At 36.2% G+C, this 18,591-nt stretch overlaps 1 protein-coding gene across 1 annotated transcript in view; it reads right to left on the bottom strand.

Annotated features, from left to right (window-relative positions):
- The window catches only part of LOC150082873 (N-terminal EF-hand calcium-binding protein 1-like), a 58,207-nt gene that overhangs the window by 18,517 nt on the left and 21,099 nt on the right, over nt 1-18,591 (bottom strand). Inside the window, exons 7-9 of the mRNA XM_090376885.1 lie at nt 16,061-16,128; nt 9,613-9,666; nt 2,369-2,478 (exon numbers count right to left, since the gene is read on the bottom strand). Of these exons, the coding sequence (XP_090233011.1) occupies nt 2,369-2,478; nt 9,613-9,666; nt 16,061-16,128 (232 nt within the window). The remainder of the gene's footprint in view (nt 1-2,368; nt 2,479-9,612; nt 9,667-16,060; nt 16,129-18,591) is intronic.

Below are 18,591 nucleotides of genomic sequence, written 5' to 3'. Positions count from 1 at the left end.
TAATGTATCTAGTTAAGAGAGAAAGAAAGAAAGGAAATATATGCCAGCAGTAATTCTAAATTTCTTATAAACGGTTCTTTGTGAACTTACGCATGTAAGTGGATTTTCTAGCATTATAAATGCCTTTTAACATCATATTTGATAGATCTCATTTAAGAGTGAAAATATATATTCTCAAATGGAGATGATAAAAACTGCTGGTAAACCATTATATTTTTTAGAAAACTAGGCCATCCAATCACCCTAATTTTCAAAACTGGTTTACTGCAATACATTTTCTGGGCTTCTGGAATGGCTGCAGTCTCTGCAATTCTGGTAAATCTTATGTGATAAGATGTTCAACAGAGGACTACATATTTTAATAAAAAGAGAATCCAATGGTGCAGTTTTGTTTTTTTTTTTTTTTTTTTTTACCAGTATCATTGGTTGACCTTCAATGTTAAGGGACTGCCTAGAGATGCAAGATTCTGTCTTACTTTTATAAGAAACAGTATGAATAGCTGTAGCCTGTCTCCTTGTGGTACAAATGGGCTGAGAAGTTGCTTGCCTGGAGTTCACTGCCTCTTAGTAACAAAGTGGCCAGAAACAACACTTTCAACACACATACACACAGTAAGGGGAAAGGGGGAGCACTTGTCCCCCCTAGATTTTTCAATTTTAATATAATTCACATGTTTCTTTCTCACAAAAGGACTAGCAAATAAAGAAAAAAAGTTGTTAATTTCATTTCAGAATTGTAGCAAATTTTTTTATTTAAAATTTCACAAAACAGACTCAAAAATTTTGTACATAGAATGACAAAATCACTTTTATGGAAAAAGTCATAACCCAATTTGGAAATGATTGCAGACACCTTCAGTTTATTTTTAAATACTGTTATTTGTTTCTCTTATTATGTAATTAAACATTTTCAAAAATGGTGCATTTCTTTTACCTAACTAAACAAATTGTGGCCAGATGTGTTTTTGTTTCTTTGACATCTACATGACAATTTCCCTATAATTGTAGTCAGTTTTTTTTTTTGTTAAAAAAAACGATTCCAGAAAGAGGCAGTAGGGACAGGTGAATTTTTTTAATAATGATGCCAAATGCACAAAATTTAGGGCTATATTCATATTACCAAATTATGGATAGTATTAAGAATTGGATAAATTTATATATATATTTTTTGTTTTAAATATATAAATATTTTTACAAGTTTACAACTTGCATTCCAACTGAAAAAGAGCCATACTTTAGCCATTTCTTTACTTATTAGTTTGTTTTCCCCCCTTTTTAAAGTGTCAGTATATTCCCCCCCCCCATAAAAATTTCTGCAGGTGCCCACATGCGCGTGCGCGCACACACACACACACACACACACACACTACAATTTACACACTTCTGGTCCTTTTACAGAGCTTTATATTATCACAGTAAACTACAGCAGAGTTGAACTAGTGTTCAGAAGCCACCCTATAAAAGATATAATGGTCTGGTATGCTTCCATCATTTTCAAAAGTGTGATTTTCCAATTCTTTGAATGCAAGTTTCCCACTGATTACTCAGTTATGGGCTTGTCTTTTAATCCTGTTTAAAATTGCTCTTTTCTTTTTAAATAAAGTATAGGATTTTAGAGGTTTGTGTTCTTCTCCACTTCCTATAGGCTTTTTGCTTCCTGTCTGACATTATGCTTAATAATGTATAAAACTTATTAACCATAATGATTACTTCATAAGCATGCAGTATTTAAAATTGTTTGAACTTTTTTTTTTTAATATTTCCTTTATATGCAGTTAACCACATTACTGCATTGTTTGATTACAATATGTGAGCTGTATGTCTGTGGGTGTCTTTTCTACGTCTCAGATTCAAATTGTTTAATCAATGTCCGACGGCATCAACGTTAAGTATAATAGTTTTATTTTACAAATAAAACTTGTTTGTTTGTTATTTGGTTTTTTAGGAGCATTAGCAACTAAAGCCATATTGCTCCTGGGATATGCGGTTGTCATTCGCTGACCTTTCCACATCCTCTGTATTTGGTGGTCACAGGCTCGAGCTGGATATCATCATTCTCCTCTTTGTTGGTGATTCCTTTCTCTCTCTCTCTCTCTCTCTCTCTCTCTCTCTCTCTCTCTCTCTCTCTCTCAGGGGGTAACTTGGGATTTTTTTTTTTTTTTTTTTTCCCGCTGGTGCAGCATAAGCCTCAGGCTTCCTTGTACCATATGGCTAATAATAATAATAATAATAATAACTCCAGTCTAATCAAGAAGCGTGTGCTACGCACTGCTGCTGCTTCTGCCCACCTGGCTACAGAGGGGCCAAAAATAAAACTTGTGTATTCAATCTTTTTATATTACCATTAACTTATATATAAGAAACTTACTAAAGACAGTTTTCAGTCATCCTTGTTTCTTCTAAATAAGTCTGGAGAGACTTCTTAAATTCTTCTAACATGTCTTCTTCTGGAGACAGATTTTGTTGAACTAAATACAGCTATGAGTAAATCATATTATGCACTGTAAGCATAATTTAACAAAAGAGAAATATAATTTCATTAGCAATTTATTTCTTTAATTAAAAATAAGCAAATATTCATATGAAATTGTATGCAGCAATTTTTTTTTTTTTTTTTTAATGATAATGTTTGACAAAGTTAGGGTTGCCACCTCATGGACAGAGACAATCCAGATAGGAACTAAAGGGGACTACTGCCTCCTTGTGATCATTTTTTTTTTTTTTTTCACACGATGATTATGGCTTGATTCCCTGGAAAACTGCTTTACCCTTCCCCCTTTAGGAAACCTTGGTGCCTTTACTGTGTCCATGTGTACTTTCATCTCCATTGGGATCTACTTCACGTAACTATCAGCAATGAGATATCAAGCACATTTGTAAACAGTTAAATGGGAGCTAACTATGCTAACTCAGTTGGTGGATGTATACACACACACACACACACACACACACACACACACACACACACACACACACACACACACACACACACACACACACACACACACACACGCAGTTCTCGCTTTACAAGTTCCTGGGTTTACAAGTTTTTTTTCCCCAAGTATCAACAAAATCAAAAATATGAACATTGCAAAAAAATGAATGCTAAACATTCATAAATACCACATTCCAAACCACATGCCTAGCTATACAATACAGTGTACCCCACTTTACAATATTAATCATATCGTTAAAATATGTAATGTGAACCCAGTAACACAGTGTTTTTTGGTAATTCATTTTGAGATCTTGGAAGTTGAAATTTTCACTGTATAACTAAGCTATTTATCTCTCTAAAATGTCATTTTTAAGGACATGAGCATGACCTTAAAGCAATATAAAAGGTCGTGAGCGTGGTTTGTAAGTTGTATTAGTTAACAATTCAAATCATTAAAAGGCATTACACTTTCATCGTTATCATATTTTCTGTCATAAGAATCAATTTTAAACGTCTATTTTGTGATATTTTTCTAAAGTATATTTCTGGAGGTCATGACCATAAAACAGTTTGCACTTTCTGGTTTGTTGGGCTTTTCTGTTACTGCAAGCAGTTATAAATGGGTAGTAAACTCGATCTTAATGCATTTGCGAAAATACCGATAGCTGGAATTATGTAGTTTTCTACATTATTTTAGTGAAATGTGTTTTCTCTTTACTGAAATCTTCAATCGTATAAAAAAACAAATAAATTTTCAGAATCTTCTTTTCATTCCTTTTATTTAAAGCTTTGTAAACTTGTTACTCCGCACGAATCATGTTAGTTGCAATTTGTGTGTGCCTTTAAAAAATGCTTATGCATGCAACGTAATTAAAAGAAGATTTAACATTTGTAAGTCATAAATCTCTATTATAATTTGCTTGATTTTACAGGCTATGTTTTCATTTCTTTCGATAGATCAATCACTGTTTAAACAAACTAATACATAAACTAATTTCATTGCTGAAAACGTAACCCCTATTTTAGCCTTATGTATATGGGAAATAAATTCCCGCTTTGAGTTTGCTTTACAAGCACGCACTAGTAACGAATTAACTCGTAGTAAAGTCGAGAACTACCTGTGTGTGTATATATGTGTGTGTGTTTAAATGTTGTTATTTGGTTTTTAGGAGCATTAGCAACTAAGGTCATATTGCTCCGGGGATATGCGGTGGTCATTCCCTGACCTTTCCGCATCCTCCGTATTTGGTGGTCTCGGGCTCGAACCCCGGTCTAATCAAGAAGCGTGTGCTACACACTGCCGCTCCTGCCCACCTGGCTAGTGTGTTTAAATAAAAGGCAGAAAATGAGCAAAATAACATAAATAACAAAGACAGAAGGATACATGGCAGGAATAGGTGTCTAAAAAATTTGAGAAAAAAAAAAAAGAACATTAAGTATAGGGAAAATATAGTCAAAAAATAACAAATTTAGATTGGTGCCAACTTGAGATAATGTAAAGGCCAAAAAAGTTTGACTTTACACTACAATAAACCAACAGCAAAAGAAAATAGATATAAAGACAAACAAAACAAGGAACAAGAACAGAAAACCATTTCATCAAAAAAGGGATAAAATTTTATATATATATATATATATATATATATATATATATATATATATAAAAACACACACACAGTAGACTCTCGATTTTCTGGGATAGATGGTAAAAAACAAATCCCGGATAATCGATTTTCCGGTTAATCCAAAAATACAAAGTCCCCGACGTATATAAGAGATACATTCCAGGACTTCTTACTTCGTTGAGTTTTATGTAACTCGGGAATGACTAATAACATATTGCTACTATATTATTATTGACAAATCTGAATTCCGCGCAATACTTGTTAATATTTGGCCATTTTGATACATCCTTATTATAATGATTCCTTAGAGATTTAACAGATGCACAGTTTTCAAAACTTTTGAATAATTTCAAATTTTTGTTTAACCGTAACGCAACTCTTGTGTTTACCCATCATTTTTGCGATTTCTAAAAAAAAAAAAATTTTACTATAAAAAAAAATTCTGACACTATATGGCTAATAATAATCACATCTTTCCTCATATTTGATGAACATCCACTGTTCACTTGTGGCATAAGAATCTAGTAAATCTATGTTTAACTTGTTCAATCAACAATGTCTTATTTAGACTCCAAACTGGTTCACAGTGAAAAAAACAAAAAAAAAAAAAGGAATACTCTAACAGATCTAGGTCTGTAAAGTCTCTACCTATTCACTTTAAACCTAGCTGTTTTCTTGCCTGCTGACAGTTTATTTATATGAAGTTTGCTGTCTTTGGCATTTTAATGGCTTAATAATAATTGATCAGGGAAGCTGAGAGTCAGCACCGGCTGCAGCTCCATCCCTGAAGAAAGAACCTTGTTGAGGTCCCTTTTTTAAAAGGTTTTAAAAAACAACTCAGGCAAGTTTTGCCTACATGGAATCCAGGTAGATGCAAGCTATCCTTCCTTATTGATTCCATCTCAACACCACTGCATTGATAGAATTACTAATACCGTACAACTACCGACGGAATACAAAAATTTTAAAATACTGCATATGCAATTATTTCATTATAGTCATATCATGCTTCCACAGTATGACTGCGGCACCTCCATAGCCAGGTGGGCAGGAAGCAGCAGTGCGTAGCACACTTTCTTGATTGGACCGGGGTTCGAGCTAGTGACCACTAAATACGGAGGATGCGGAAAGGTCAGGGAATGACCACCGCATATCCCCGGAGCAATATGGCCTTAGTTGCTAATGCTCCTAAAAACCAAATAACAACAACAGTATGACTGCCTTATTATGAATTTTAGAGAGAAAAAGAAAAGAATATAAATAGTTAGTAGTTTCTTGCATCTATTTACATTTGGATTCAATAGAGATTTTAAAAATATTATACAGCATAATAAAATTTAATAAGACCCACTATTAACTATTGAAACCCAGTTCGATTTTGACCTACCTCTTATAATTTTATTACACTATGAATGGTGGGTGTTTTATCAACTAAACACCCAACATTTATCAATAAATTTTATAATATCAAATTGAGTTGAGTCTGTTTGGTGTGACATAAGCACAGGGAAAATGAGAGTAGGTGTGTGTTATAGGCTTAATGAATCTGATGAGTATAATGAGCAATTGTGCAGAGAAATAGAGTGGGCCAGTATATCATAATATCTTATAATGGGGGATTTTAACTTTCCAGATACCAACTGGTACTGGTGGGTTGGTCACTCACACACTAGCAAGGCTTTTTTGGATTTATTGGATGACTTTTCTACAGAAGCATGTTCGAGTGACAACTAGAGGGTGTAATACTCTTGATTTGATTATCAGCAGTAATTATTGCATTAAGAATTTGCAGATAAAGGAACCATTGGGTGATCACAATGATCACAGTGATCACAATGTACTGATATGGGAATTACTTAAAGATATAACTACCATCAAGGCTAAAGGAAAGAGCTTGTGCTTTTGTAAAGGTGACTACTACAGGGGTCTCAGACAGTTTTTAAATTCTGTACAGTGGGATCAACTGATGATGTTACCAATTTTGAATTCTAAATGGGAAGCCTTCAGGGACTTAATCTTGGAGGCTACTAACCTTTTCATTCCAACTAAGAAATACTGTTCAAGGTTCAGGCCTAAATGAATATCAGACGAATTAACAAGGCTCGTGGCATTGAAGAAAAATGAATGGGATGCATATAAATTATCGGTTGACAGAAGCCTATGGCAGATATAAGCTTGTCTGTAATCAAGTCACAAAGGAAGTTAGGCAGGTGAAGGCAGATTACGAGAAATCTTTGGCAAAGGATGCAAAGAAAAAGAGCAAAGAGTTCTTCACTTATGTAAAGTTTAGAAGGAAAGGGATGAATCAAATTGTACCACTTAACATAGATGGGTTGACTATTGATGATCATGCTCAGGTAGATGATAAACTGAATGAGTATTTTGCATCTACATTCACACATGAGGAGTTATTCAATGAGGAAAATGCCAGAAGTTTATCAAACTCTAACGATGAGCTAAGTGATTTTGTAATAACAGAGAGCAAAGTGGAGGAGAAATTGTTGAAGTTAAACATAAACAAGTAATATAAAAAAAAATTTTTTAAAGTCAATTCCTACTTAGGTCAACAAAGAAAAATTTTATTTTAGTTACTTTTTATTAAATAATTACAATTAATATAAATATGCATATATGACAGAATCACAATATTAAGTGGCAAAATAGAAAGCGAATTTCCTTGCAATTTTCCATTTTCCTTTCTGTATATGGTGTTGGACTATTATTTTTATTCACATGTTTCATTTTCCATTTTGTTCCCTCCTTGACTCAGACTAGAACCCAGAATGAAAAAAGAATCTGAAAAAGAAATTTTTTTTCCAGCGATCTACATGCTTCGCCACTGACGGTATTTATTCCTAAATTTATATCCTGCTAAATATCTTATATAAGAGAAATTTTTTTCTCCCATATAAAACTAAAATTAATTAATGAATTAATATTTGAAAAAACTGTATTAACATCAAGTGTCATCCACTACAAGTTTAAAAAAATTTATTTGAACTTGAGTGGATGAATAAAAAGTATTTTATTAACGATTGAAAATTTGAACAAGATATATAAATATATATAGGGAGAGTGTGAACTAATAGTAGGAATTGAAAAAAGCACCTGGGGTGGATGGGATCTATCCAGTTACATTAAAGGAGGCAGCAAAGGAAGTAAGCAAACCCCCTAGCCATAATTATGAGAGCTTTCTTGGACTAAGGGGAAGTCCCCATGGACTGGTGGTATGCAAATGTATCACCAATTCACAATGTGGGTTAAAAAGGTGACAAGTAACTATAGACCTGTAAGTTAACTTGTGTTCTGGGTAAAATAATGGAATCACTGGTTAAAAAAGCATTGCAGGATCATCTAGACAAGACTGAAGTAATAGTTATGACACAGCATGGGTTTGTTAAATCAAATCGGTCTTGTCTGACCAATTTGATTGGATACTATGATGGGGTCACAAAGGAACTGAATATCAAAAATAATTTTAATATCATACACTTGAATTTCTTGGAAAGCTTTTGATACTCTTGCACATTGAAGACTGCTGTACAAATTGGAGAGGTAGTAAGCTGCTACAATGGATAAAGGGATGGTTGAGTGGGAGACCACAGAGAGTGGTAATCAATGGACATTGCTCTTAGAGGACAAATGTTATTAGTGAAGTTCCCCAGGGTTGGGTATTGGGACCATTGTTGTTTTGTGTATTCATCAATGATACTGATGAAGGTATATCAGGATTAATATCCAAGTTTGCAGATGATACAAAGGTTGTCAGGGTTGTTAATGACAGTAAAGACAGTATGCTACTCCAACTGGATCTAGATAAGTTGGACAAATGGGCTGAGAAGTGGCAACTGAAGTTTAACATTGACAAATGCAAAGTATTGCATATGGGTAGCAATCACCCAAGAGAAACGTACCAACTGTGGTACTACACTCAGAGAAGTGGAAAGTGAAAAAGACCTGGGGATAACTTTACAGTCAAATATGAAATTCGCTGAGCAGTGCAGATGGGTTGCCAGGGCAGGTCATAGAGGATTGTCAATGATATATCGGAATTTTTCTAGCAGGGACAGGGAGATGATTATCGTGTTGTACAAGGCAATGGTCAGGCCACACCTAGAGTACTCTATACATGTCTGGAGGCTTCATTTTAGGAAGGATGTAGAGTTGCTAGAACGAGTACAAAAAAGGGCAACAAGGTAAGTGAGGAGAACAGAGGGTGCCTTTACCAAGAAAGGCTTAAGTTCTGCAAATTGCAGCACCTGGAGAGTAGGCCATTGTTTGTTATTTGGTTTTTTTTTTAGGAGCATTAGCAACTAAGGCCATATTGCTCCGGGGATATGCGGTGGTCATTCCCTGACCTTTCCGCATCCTCCGTATTTGGTGGGCATGGGCTCTTTTTTTTTTTTTTTTTTTTGGTAGTTGTTGGTGCATCGGCTTCTGTGGCCATAGTGCACCTCCCAAAGTTTTTGCAGTACTTTGATCCAAGCCCGAGGCGGGATTCGAACCCGCGACCTTTGGGTTGCCAGGCAGGCACTTTACCCACCTGGCTAGCCCAGTAGGCCGGAATGGGCTCGAACCCCAGTCAAATCAAGAAGCGTGTGCTACGACACTGCTGCTCCTGCCCACCTGGCTACAGAGGTGCCCAGCAGAGTAGGCACCTGCGAGGTGATCTGATTGAAGTATATAAGGCCTTTAATGGGTTGAGCAAGCTGAATGAATGCTGATGGGATTCTTTCCCTTGCTCAGATTGAGAACCTGAGGTGTCATAGATTCAAATTGAGGAGAGACAGTTGTAGAATAGATGTGCAGAAATTTGCCTTTAGCCAGCAGGTGGTTGATTGGTGGAACAGACTTCCATCTTTTGTTGTGGAAGTTGATAGCCTAAATAAATTTAATGCTGAGCTGGACAGGCATTTGGAACAAATGGAGGGGTGAAATGAGAGGGTTTTTTTTTTTTTTTTTGACTGATGCTGCATAAGCTTGCTTTCTTGCATCATATGCCTCTACTAATGCTAATGGTTCTTGCCGATTTATAAAACGCTAACTTACCATTTTAGTTTCAGCAATGTCAACGTCTGTTTCTGTTGAACGTTTGAAGCTTGGCTGAAACATTAGATGAAAATTACATTAGTACTTACATCTTAACAACCACAAAAACAAACTTCATACAACAGATGTGATAACCTTTGAAATAATACATTTAACTAGTTAAATTGTTTATTCTAGTAAATAAAACACAGACACTCATGAAGATGGATAAAGAAAAATGAGAAACAAAAATACAAGTAAATCGATCAAAAAACCTTTAAACTATTACTATTCGGAATTCAAATGTCTTTTTCCATTTTCAGCAATTTCCTCATAACTATCTGTGATATTACTACCCTACCAATCTATAATTATACTGTAGATGGATGGTCATTGTTATTACAACAGATTCATAAATTCACATTTAATATATTATCACACATTATCAGGAATAGTGAATAAGTTTTCCCTTTAGCTTCAAGATTGGCCTGGATTCCTTATGATGAATTTCAATTCAATGAGGATTATTCACAAATGCTCATTCTTTAAATCTCCACATTAAAAAAATAAAAGATAAGGTCCTTGATCTTGGCAACCAGAGATACTTAGAGATCATGTGATCTGAAAACAGATTTTACTGTTACAGTTTCACTGCAGATGTGTGTGCAGTTGGGCCATCTTGTTCAAAATAACCTAGATTTTTCCGCTTTTGCTCAGTTGGTCAACGAGCCTCTCGAACATAACCAGATCTCGCTGAGTATTGACTGTTTCTGTAAATAAAATAGAGCTGTTTTAGGCCTGCAGCTGCATAGTTTGTGGATTACGTAGCCAGTCTTCCAAAGTTTTTTTAATCAGCTTCCATATGGTTGACTTCATGTGTTTTGAAATATTGTCTATACAGCCAGGCCTCGTATAACGCGAGTTTGATTAACGTGTTTTTCAGTTACCGCTATTTGAAAAAAAATTATACCACTTTTCACTTTACATTATGCAAATTTCCAGTTAACGTGACCTTTTTTTTTTATAGCAGACTTTTTTTTTTTTTTTTTATAACAGACTAGCAGGGCCCTTGTCCGGAGCGCAAATCTTTAAGGGGAACCAAATTTTACAAATCATGAAAAATAAAAAAAATAAATATTTATATGTATATCCTTAGTAAAGGGGGCGCCAAAAAATCTTTCTGCCTGGGGCGCGAAAATACCGGCAGTGCGTGCATTGTAAAAAAACTGAACCACATGTATGTCTGAAACGTTTTATCATTGAGATGCTACGCACAACAGATAGAGCCATCAGCTCGTGGAGACTACGTAGACGGTTTATTATACAGGGTGTCTCAATAATGTTGGTACAAATGTTTAGGGGAGGTAGGTAACATCTAAAAGGAATGTGAATCGCATAGGAACCCATAACCAGAAACATCACCGTAGGTCGGTACACTGCGCTGTTCATCAGTTCGCGAGAGGGAAAATTTCTGGTTTACTCATTCAAGCAGTAGTCACCGCACAAAGAGCATGCATCGATATACGAACTGTGAGCTGGCAGACATGCATCTAGTGTATGGATTAGCAGAGGGCCCACACGGTGTTTGTTTGTTTGTTATTTGGTTTTTAGGAGCATTAGCAACTAAGGCCATATTACTCCGGGGATATGCGGTGGTCATTCCCTGACCTTTCTGCATCCTCCGTATTTGGTGGTGACGGGCTCGAACCCCGGTCTAATCAAGAAGCGTGTGCTACGCACTGCTGCTCCTTCCCACCTGGCTACGGAGGCGCCCCCACACGGTGTGCTTGTTGTTTGTTATTTTGGTTTTTAGGAGCATTAGCAACTAAGGCCATATTGCTCCGGGATATGTGGTAATCATTCCCTGACCTATCCGCATCTTCCGTATTTGTTGGTGATGGGCTTGAACCCCGGTTTTAATCAAGAAGCGTGTGCTACACACTGCTGCTCCTTCCCACTTGGCTATGGAGGTGCCACACAGTGTGCGTCCCCATGCGGCACAACATCGCTTCGCAATAAATGTGTGGGCAGGTATGGTCAGTGACTGCTTAGTCGGCCCATACCTGTTACCATCCCGCATCAACTCCACCAAATATCGGATCTTCCTAGAATAAGTTCTACTAGGGTTACTTGACGATATTCCAGCAAATGTGAGATGCAACATTTGGTTTCAACATGATGGGGCGCCTGCCCATTATGGAAGGTGTGTTCGTGACCATTTGAACAGGCGTTTTGGGCGTCGATGGATTGGCCGTGGTGGACCCGTTGCCTGGTCCCCACGCTCACCTGATTTATCGAGCTTTGATTTCTTTCTGTGGGGGCCCTCAAATCTATTGTGTATGAATCACTTGTGGAGACGGAAATGGATCTCGTGGCGAGACTCGTCTGCGTTGCTGCTACTGTCAAAGAAACTCCAGGTGTGTTCGACCGTGTCCACCAATCCATGCTGCGTCGGTGTCACGCATGCATCGCGTCTCATGGTGGAACCTTCCAGCATCTGTTGTAACATCATGAAATGCGTCCATCTCGTACTCCATTGTTAATATTATGTCAAATAAATGTTTCCCACTAATTACTGTCTTGTCATTTCTGCTACTACTTTCCCGTTATGGGTTCCTATGCGATTCACATTCCTTTAGATATTACCTACCTCCCCTAAACGTTTGTACCAATATTTTGGAGACACCCTGTATAGATCTTTCCAATATGCCTTCCACTATTGTGGCTCCCAAAGGTCGTCTGGCTGGCCACCTCTTGTATATACCGTATTTCTTGGAACCTTCAATTAACACACTCTCTCTCTCTCAATACTCCCAGGGGCCCACACATCTGGTGAGTATGGGCTTGGCACACCCAGGATCCTGAGCTAGATATCATCATTCTTCTCTTTCTTGGTAATTCCCGATTGAAGATACTTTTAAGTATCTTTCATCGAAAACAATTTTATTTTCTTAACGATAAACTTGTTTTAGTCCTCAGTCTATAAAACAGTACCAAACGGAAAAATAAGCAAAAAGACCCTTTGCCATCTTATCGATATACCCAGTATCATATCGCTAAAACGGTTAATTCTGTTTTAGTGATATGATATAAACAGTATTCCAGAATGCGTTAACTTAGAAACTCAGTGGAAAACATCTGACTGAACAGCATTATGCTCATCGGAATACAATGATGCTGCTTTATTTAAATACAGTGTTTATATAAATTAGTCAATTATAAATTCAAAATTTACTAAAATTTTAAATAACAGAAAGTCTAAATACTAAATACGAAATGAGAACAGAGTTGCAAAAATTCGGGAAATTGTGTTTGATCCTCAGAATGATGGCTAACAAGTTGGATATGAATAAGGAGATGATTCATCAAATTCTGCATGAAGATTTCAGTAAAACGACGGTCTGCGCAAAATTTTAAAGCACAGCCTCATGAATCATAATTGAAAAATAAGTGTCATCATACAAAGACTTGATTCAGACTTGTCAAGACAATCACCACCAAGGCCTAAAATGTTTGATTTACAGAAGTCCAGGATCAAAACAATGCTGATCATGTTTTCTGCCAAACAGGGTGTGACTCAAGGAAGTTGTACCTGAAGGGGGGGGAGAGAGAGAGAGAGAGAGAGAGAGAGAGAGAGAGAGAGAGAGTGTGTGTAAATGCTGCGTTCTGCTTATAGGTGCTTCAAAGACTATTGAAGCGCATTCCCGGGTGAGGCCGCAATTTTGAAAGGCAGCTGTTCTTGTTGCACAACAATACCTCCGCCTATTTCGCGCTGCTTGTGAAGATATTTCTGATAAAACATTACATACCGATCACCAACCACCCGATCTAGCACAGGCGGACTTCTTCCTCTTTTCTAAGGTGATAAATCTCTCTCCTTTGAGGGCAGTTTAAGGATGCTGAGGACAAAGAAAAACGCCGAATTGGACTTCTCTTTAGACGCCTTCGTTGAGTTTTTTCAGAAGTTTTGGAACTGTGTAATAAGCGCATTCAATCATGTGGTTATTTCTTTGAATAAAAGAAAGAAAATAAAATAAACCATTACTGAGCCCCATCTATATTTCTACCTTCACTTTGTGTTCCTTTTACTGCACCAGTCCGGGAATTTTATTGCCCCAACGTAATTTTAAATTAACCATTAGGCAAACATAATCTTGGAGGATAATTAAAATTTCGATAAAAATAGCAGTCCGTTTTGGTTATTTAAAACAAAGAACTTCTCAAAATTCTACGATGACAATTAGTTTTTTTGCGAACGGTTTTCGTTTTCAAGTAAAAATAAGATTAAAACTTTTAGAGATGTACATAAAAAGGATTAGCTTAAAAAAACTAGCATCAAATAATGTTAATTCTGATTGTATTGTCCAATTATTTCTGAAACAAACAAAAAAAATAAACTGATAAATCTATATATGTCTCAATCAGATTTATGAAATCCTTCGGAGAAGGATTCCAGATTTAAATATGGCATTTCAAAATCGGGATAAGTCATTTTAAACAACTGAGTCGTAAAGCTCAACTGGAAACTATTAATAACTGGTGGAATATATTGAAACTAAACAAGGGAATCTGGGACACAGTGGAATAGATAAGTGTGAGTTTTTGTTGGATTCATTTTTCCTGTGAAATGAAAACTAAAAAATGTTATACAGGGGTGTCAGGGTCTTTATGATAAAGGCCCTGACACCCTTATGTATAACATAAGTTCAGACCAGAAGCCTCAGTAAACAAATTAGAAAACTTTATCAGGTGTTAAATATTCTTTTAGCAGCATGGTGCGCAGGTATATCATGAAATGGAAATTGATGAAATAATGCACACTTCAACCTGCGTTGAGCGTAATATGCCTTTAATTTCTTAAAAAATTACAGAGTATTCTCCAACGTTTCTTCGGTCCTAACTGTGAGATAATAACACAACTCCAGCTGACTTCAGTTTTATGGTCATAGGACCCAACTGGTAGAGATGCTGTGACCTCACACAGATTGTTCATTTACATACCAGAATACCAAACAATCCTAACCACACAGCCAACACTCGATCTTTTTCTCATGAACAACCCTCCCAAGTTCAGATTAGAGATAAGTAGTCCTCTAGACACCTTAGATCACAATTTAGTGATGGTCTCTTCTTTAATGGAGCATTTTCTTCGTGGCCATCCTCATCCTCGTGTTGTTTGGCATTACAATGGAATGATCTGTGAGATTTCTATTCTTCTTTTCCTTGGTTGGATTACTGTTTTAAATTTTCTTATGTAAATGTTTACTCAGATCATGCCAGTGAAATTACTCTTATAGGACGAAATCCTTTATTTCACACTCTCTAAACATAGCTTTCACCTTATGGATTGCTGACTGTTTTTTTTTTTTTTTTTTTTTTCCAAGTTGGGTATCCAGTTTTCTCTCTGATCTTTCTCTCTGGCTCTGTCTTCTAACATTTACATTAATGCAGGCATTCAAGGCTCAGTTCTTTTTTCCACTCTTTTCCTCTTGTATATTAATGGCCTCTTACTGATTATAAATCCTATCTTGAGAAACCTTGTTCTGCACAAATAGCTTCATCTTTTTGATTATCCATTACCAATTCCTTAAATGCTATTCTCCAGGTAATTCTCCAATGGGGCAAAGATAAATCGATTAATTTCAATCCTTCTAAAACTCAGTCTTGTTTTATATCTTGCAATAAAAGTTCAATGCTCCAATGCTGATCTTCGATTACACATATCTGCATTACGGATCATCCTGACTTCTAATATCTCTTGGAATAAGCACATCACAAATATTGCTTCCTCTGCAAATAAACTGGGTTTTCTCTTTCGCCTTTACTTTTCTTCTAAACAGACTACTCACTCTGTACAAATCTGAAATCTGCCCTACCACATCTAAAGTGGTGCACTCAAACCTCTTCTGCATAGAGAGCAGTCAGGCTAATGGGCACTATTCCTCCGAAATGGCATTTGTAATTCCCTTTCTCTCTTCCAAACCAGTCTGAACAAGTACTTAACCTAGTCAGCATCCATTTACTGTCCAACTTCAAACTCACAGAACCATCTTTTCTTCTTCCTCATTTATCCCTTCAACTTCTGTTTTCTGGAACACCTTCATATGTATTTTCTGAAAATTACAATCTAAAGAAATTCAAGTCAAAAGAAGTATCTTCTTTCATCTTCTCAGCTTTCAACCCACGCACGCTACCAAGCATTGTAGATTCTAATAATATCTTTCGTGTTTGGTATTTAAAAAAAAATATATTAAACTAGACCTTTCTTTTGTCGGTTATTTCCACTAGCAGAAAACTTAAATAACAACATGAAACGCTATTTTGCTTTTATAGTGGAACATCTAGTGTTAGTAAATTATGTTAGCTCTTAATATCATTTTAAATCGGCAAAAACAGGACGACTAAGAAAAACAAAGTGATTATCAAAAAAAAAAAAAAAAAAAAAACAGGTCGGTATACAAGTCTATACCTGACATTCAAGCTGCTTCACCAATCGTTCCAATTTCTTTACCTGTGCACCAAGATCTTGGCTGGTCTCTGTAAAAAAAAAAAAAAAAATTGAAAAGAACTTCAGACTTTTGAGAAATGTTTGTTAATATTAAAGGAATTTCAAACTTTGCTTTTATACTCCTGTACAGCAACCTAGTCGCTGTATTGGTATATAAAAAGAAACTTATCTTTACTAGGAAAACAGAAATACTAATCTTATGAGACAATTTATAATTATTACAAGTAAACTCAAACTCGTAATATAATTACTTCACCGCTTAAAATAAAAAAAATAAAAAACTTTACATTGCAACTTAACATTTTTCTTGATATTTTCATTAATCTTGGCATACCTGACACAAAACGGTATAATTAACAAAATTACAAACCCCTCACCGCCTTAAAAAGGAAAGAGGTAAACTATTATTCACCCAAAACATGAGCGAAAACAAGAAAATCTGCCGCATGTTTTTAAAATCATTTAATTGGGATGCTAGTTTTCTTTTTATTTGTTGTAAAGAGGACCAAGGAGACAGGTGGAGCAGGTGGTGACCCCCTTAGGACACTATCAGGGGCAGACTGGCCATAAGACTTACCGGGGAAACCCTGGCGGGTCGAATCTAGCCACATAAATAATATACATAAGAGGGTAAACCATATTCATATGGTGCCCTCGTGCTAGCACAGTTGGTAGAACCGCTGTCCTCTCCACAACGGATTGGGAAACCTGCGTTCGAATCCCATCGATGTGAGGAATTTTAATGAGAAAATTATCAGAAGTACAAACTAGTCAACAATTAAGTAAGCTGAAGCAGATGATCAGAAGTCATTAGCTAAGAATGCAAAGAATTCTTTACCTATGTTAACACTAGAAGGGAATAAAACAACATTAGTTCAATAGATATTATGAATGGTATAATTATTGGTTACTTTGTTCATGTCGCTGACAGACAATAAATATTTTGCAACTACATTCACGCATGAAGAATGTATATCAACTGAGAACTAAATGATTTTGTGATAACTGAGAGGAAATTGAAAGAACTGTTGAAACTAAAATTAAATAAGGCACCTTGAGGCTGACTAATCTATCCAATTATATTAAAAGAAGCAAAAGAGGCAACCCCAGGAGCTCACATTTGGTGAGTATGGGACTTGGCACACCCTGGGTATCTCTCTCTCTCTCAGGGTAACTCAAACTTTTTTTTGGCTGGTGCAGAATAAGCCTCAGGCTTCCTTGCACCATATATGGCTAATAATAATAATAATAAATCCCTACAGGTTGGATATATGTAAATGTCTCCTCTCTTTACAAAAGGGAGGGGGATCAAAGTGCAGAGTGAATAATTACAGACCACTAAGCATGACCTACTCCAATGAAAATAATGGAATCAATGGTTAAATAAGTAATGCAGGATCATCTTGACAGGAATGCAGTAATATCACCATCACAGCACAGATATGCTAAGAGGAGATCTTGTTTGACAAATGTAATTAGCTACCAGTTTTTCAAGTATGCGAAGACAAAGAAAAGAACAAATCACTTCAGACACTCGTGTAATGGATGTGGGGTTACAGATAACCCTGCTGATGTTGCAGATAAATTGAACAGGTACTTTGCATTGATGCTTACAGAAGAAAGACCCTTCGTGGGAGGAGAAACTGTGCGAATGAAGCTGGAAAGCATAAAATTAGTGATTCTGAAGTTTCAGATGATTATTTATCAGAAAAACTTTTGGGCCTAAAGGGAGATGGCAAGAGAATGCATTGAACCAGTAAGTTTAATTATGAGGACATCACCGGAACTGAGAAGAGATACCCTTGGATTAGATACATGCCAGTGTAATGCCAATACATAAAGGCAAATGTAACAGTGAGGTGGGTAATTACTGACTAGTCAGTCTGACTCCAATGGTAGGAAAAAAACATGGAGGCAATGATCAAGAGTACAATATAGCATAATTTAGATAGAAATGGAATTCTGAAGGAAACACAGCATGATTCTATAAAGAGAAAATCATGTTTAACAAAACTGGTTAGCTATTAGGACAGATTCACTCATGGAGTGGATGTAGAAAACTTCAACATTGTTTACTTATATTTCAGCAAACCATTTGACTTAATATGAGAGGTTAATGTATAAGCCGAAAAATGAGTAGCAAGGAATGTTTAGATGAACTGTAGGATGGTTGCAGGGCAGAAGGCAGGGCATAGGGGTACCAACCTCTGGGGGAACCAAAATTCAAAAATTTTATTATAAATATTTAATAAAAGTATCTCAAGGTCGCCAAATACATTTCTGCCTAGGGACACCAAAAACCCTAGTGCCATGTCTGGGCAGAGAGTTGCGATTAATGGTTATTCTTTTGATTGGGCTAAGGTAAGAAGTGAACTTTCCCAGAACATGTACTGGGGCTATGCTATTGTTGTTTTCGATTTTCTTAAATGACATCAATGAAAGGATATATGGCGTGATATCAAAATTTGCCAATGATTTAAAAATCAGCGGAG

The sequence above is a fragment of the Mastigoproctus giganteus genome, chromosome 7 (genome assembly GCF_048544385.1).
Source record: "Mastigoproctus giganteus isolate SK-2022 chromosome 7, ASM4854438v1, whole genome shotgun sequence".
Lineage (NCBI taxonomy): Eukaryota > Metazoa > Arthropoda > Arachnida > Uropygi > Thelyphonidae > Mastigoproctus > Mastigoproctus giganteus.
Note: the sequence above shows the minus strand (reverse complement) of the source record. Positions and strands in the feature narration are given on the sequence as shown.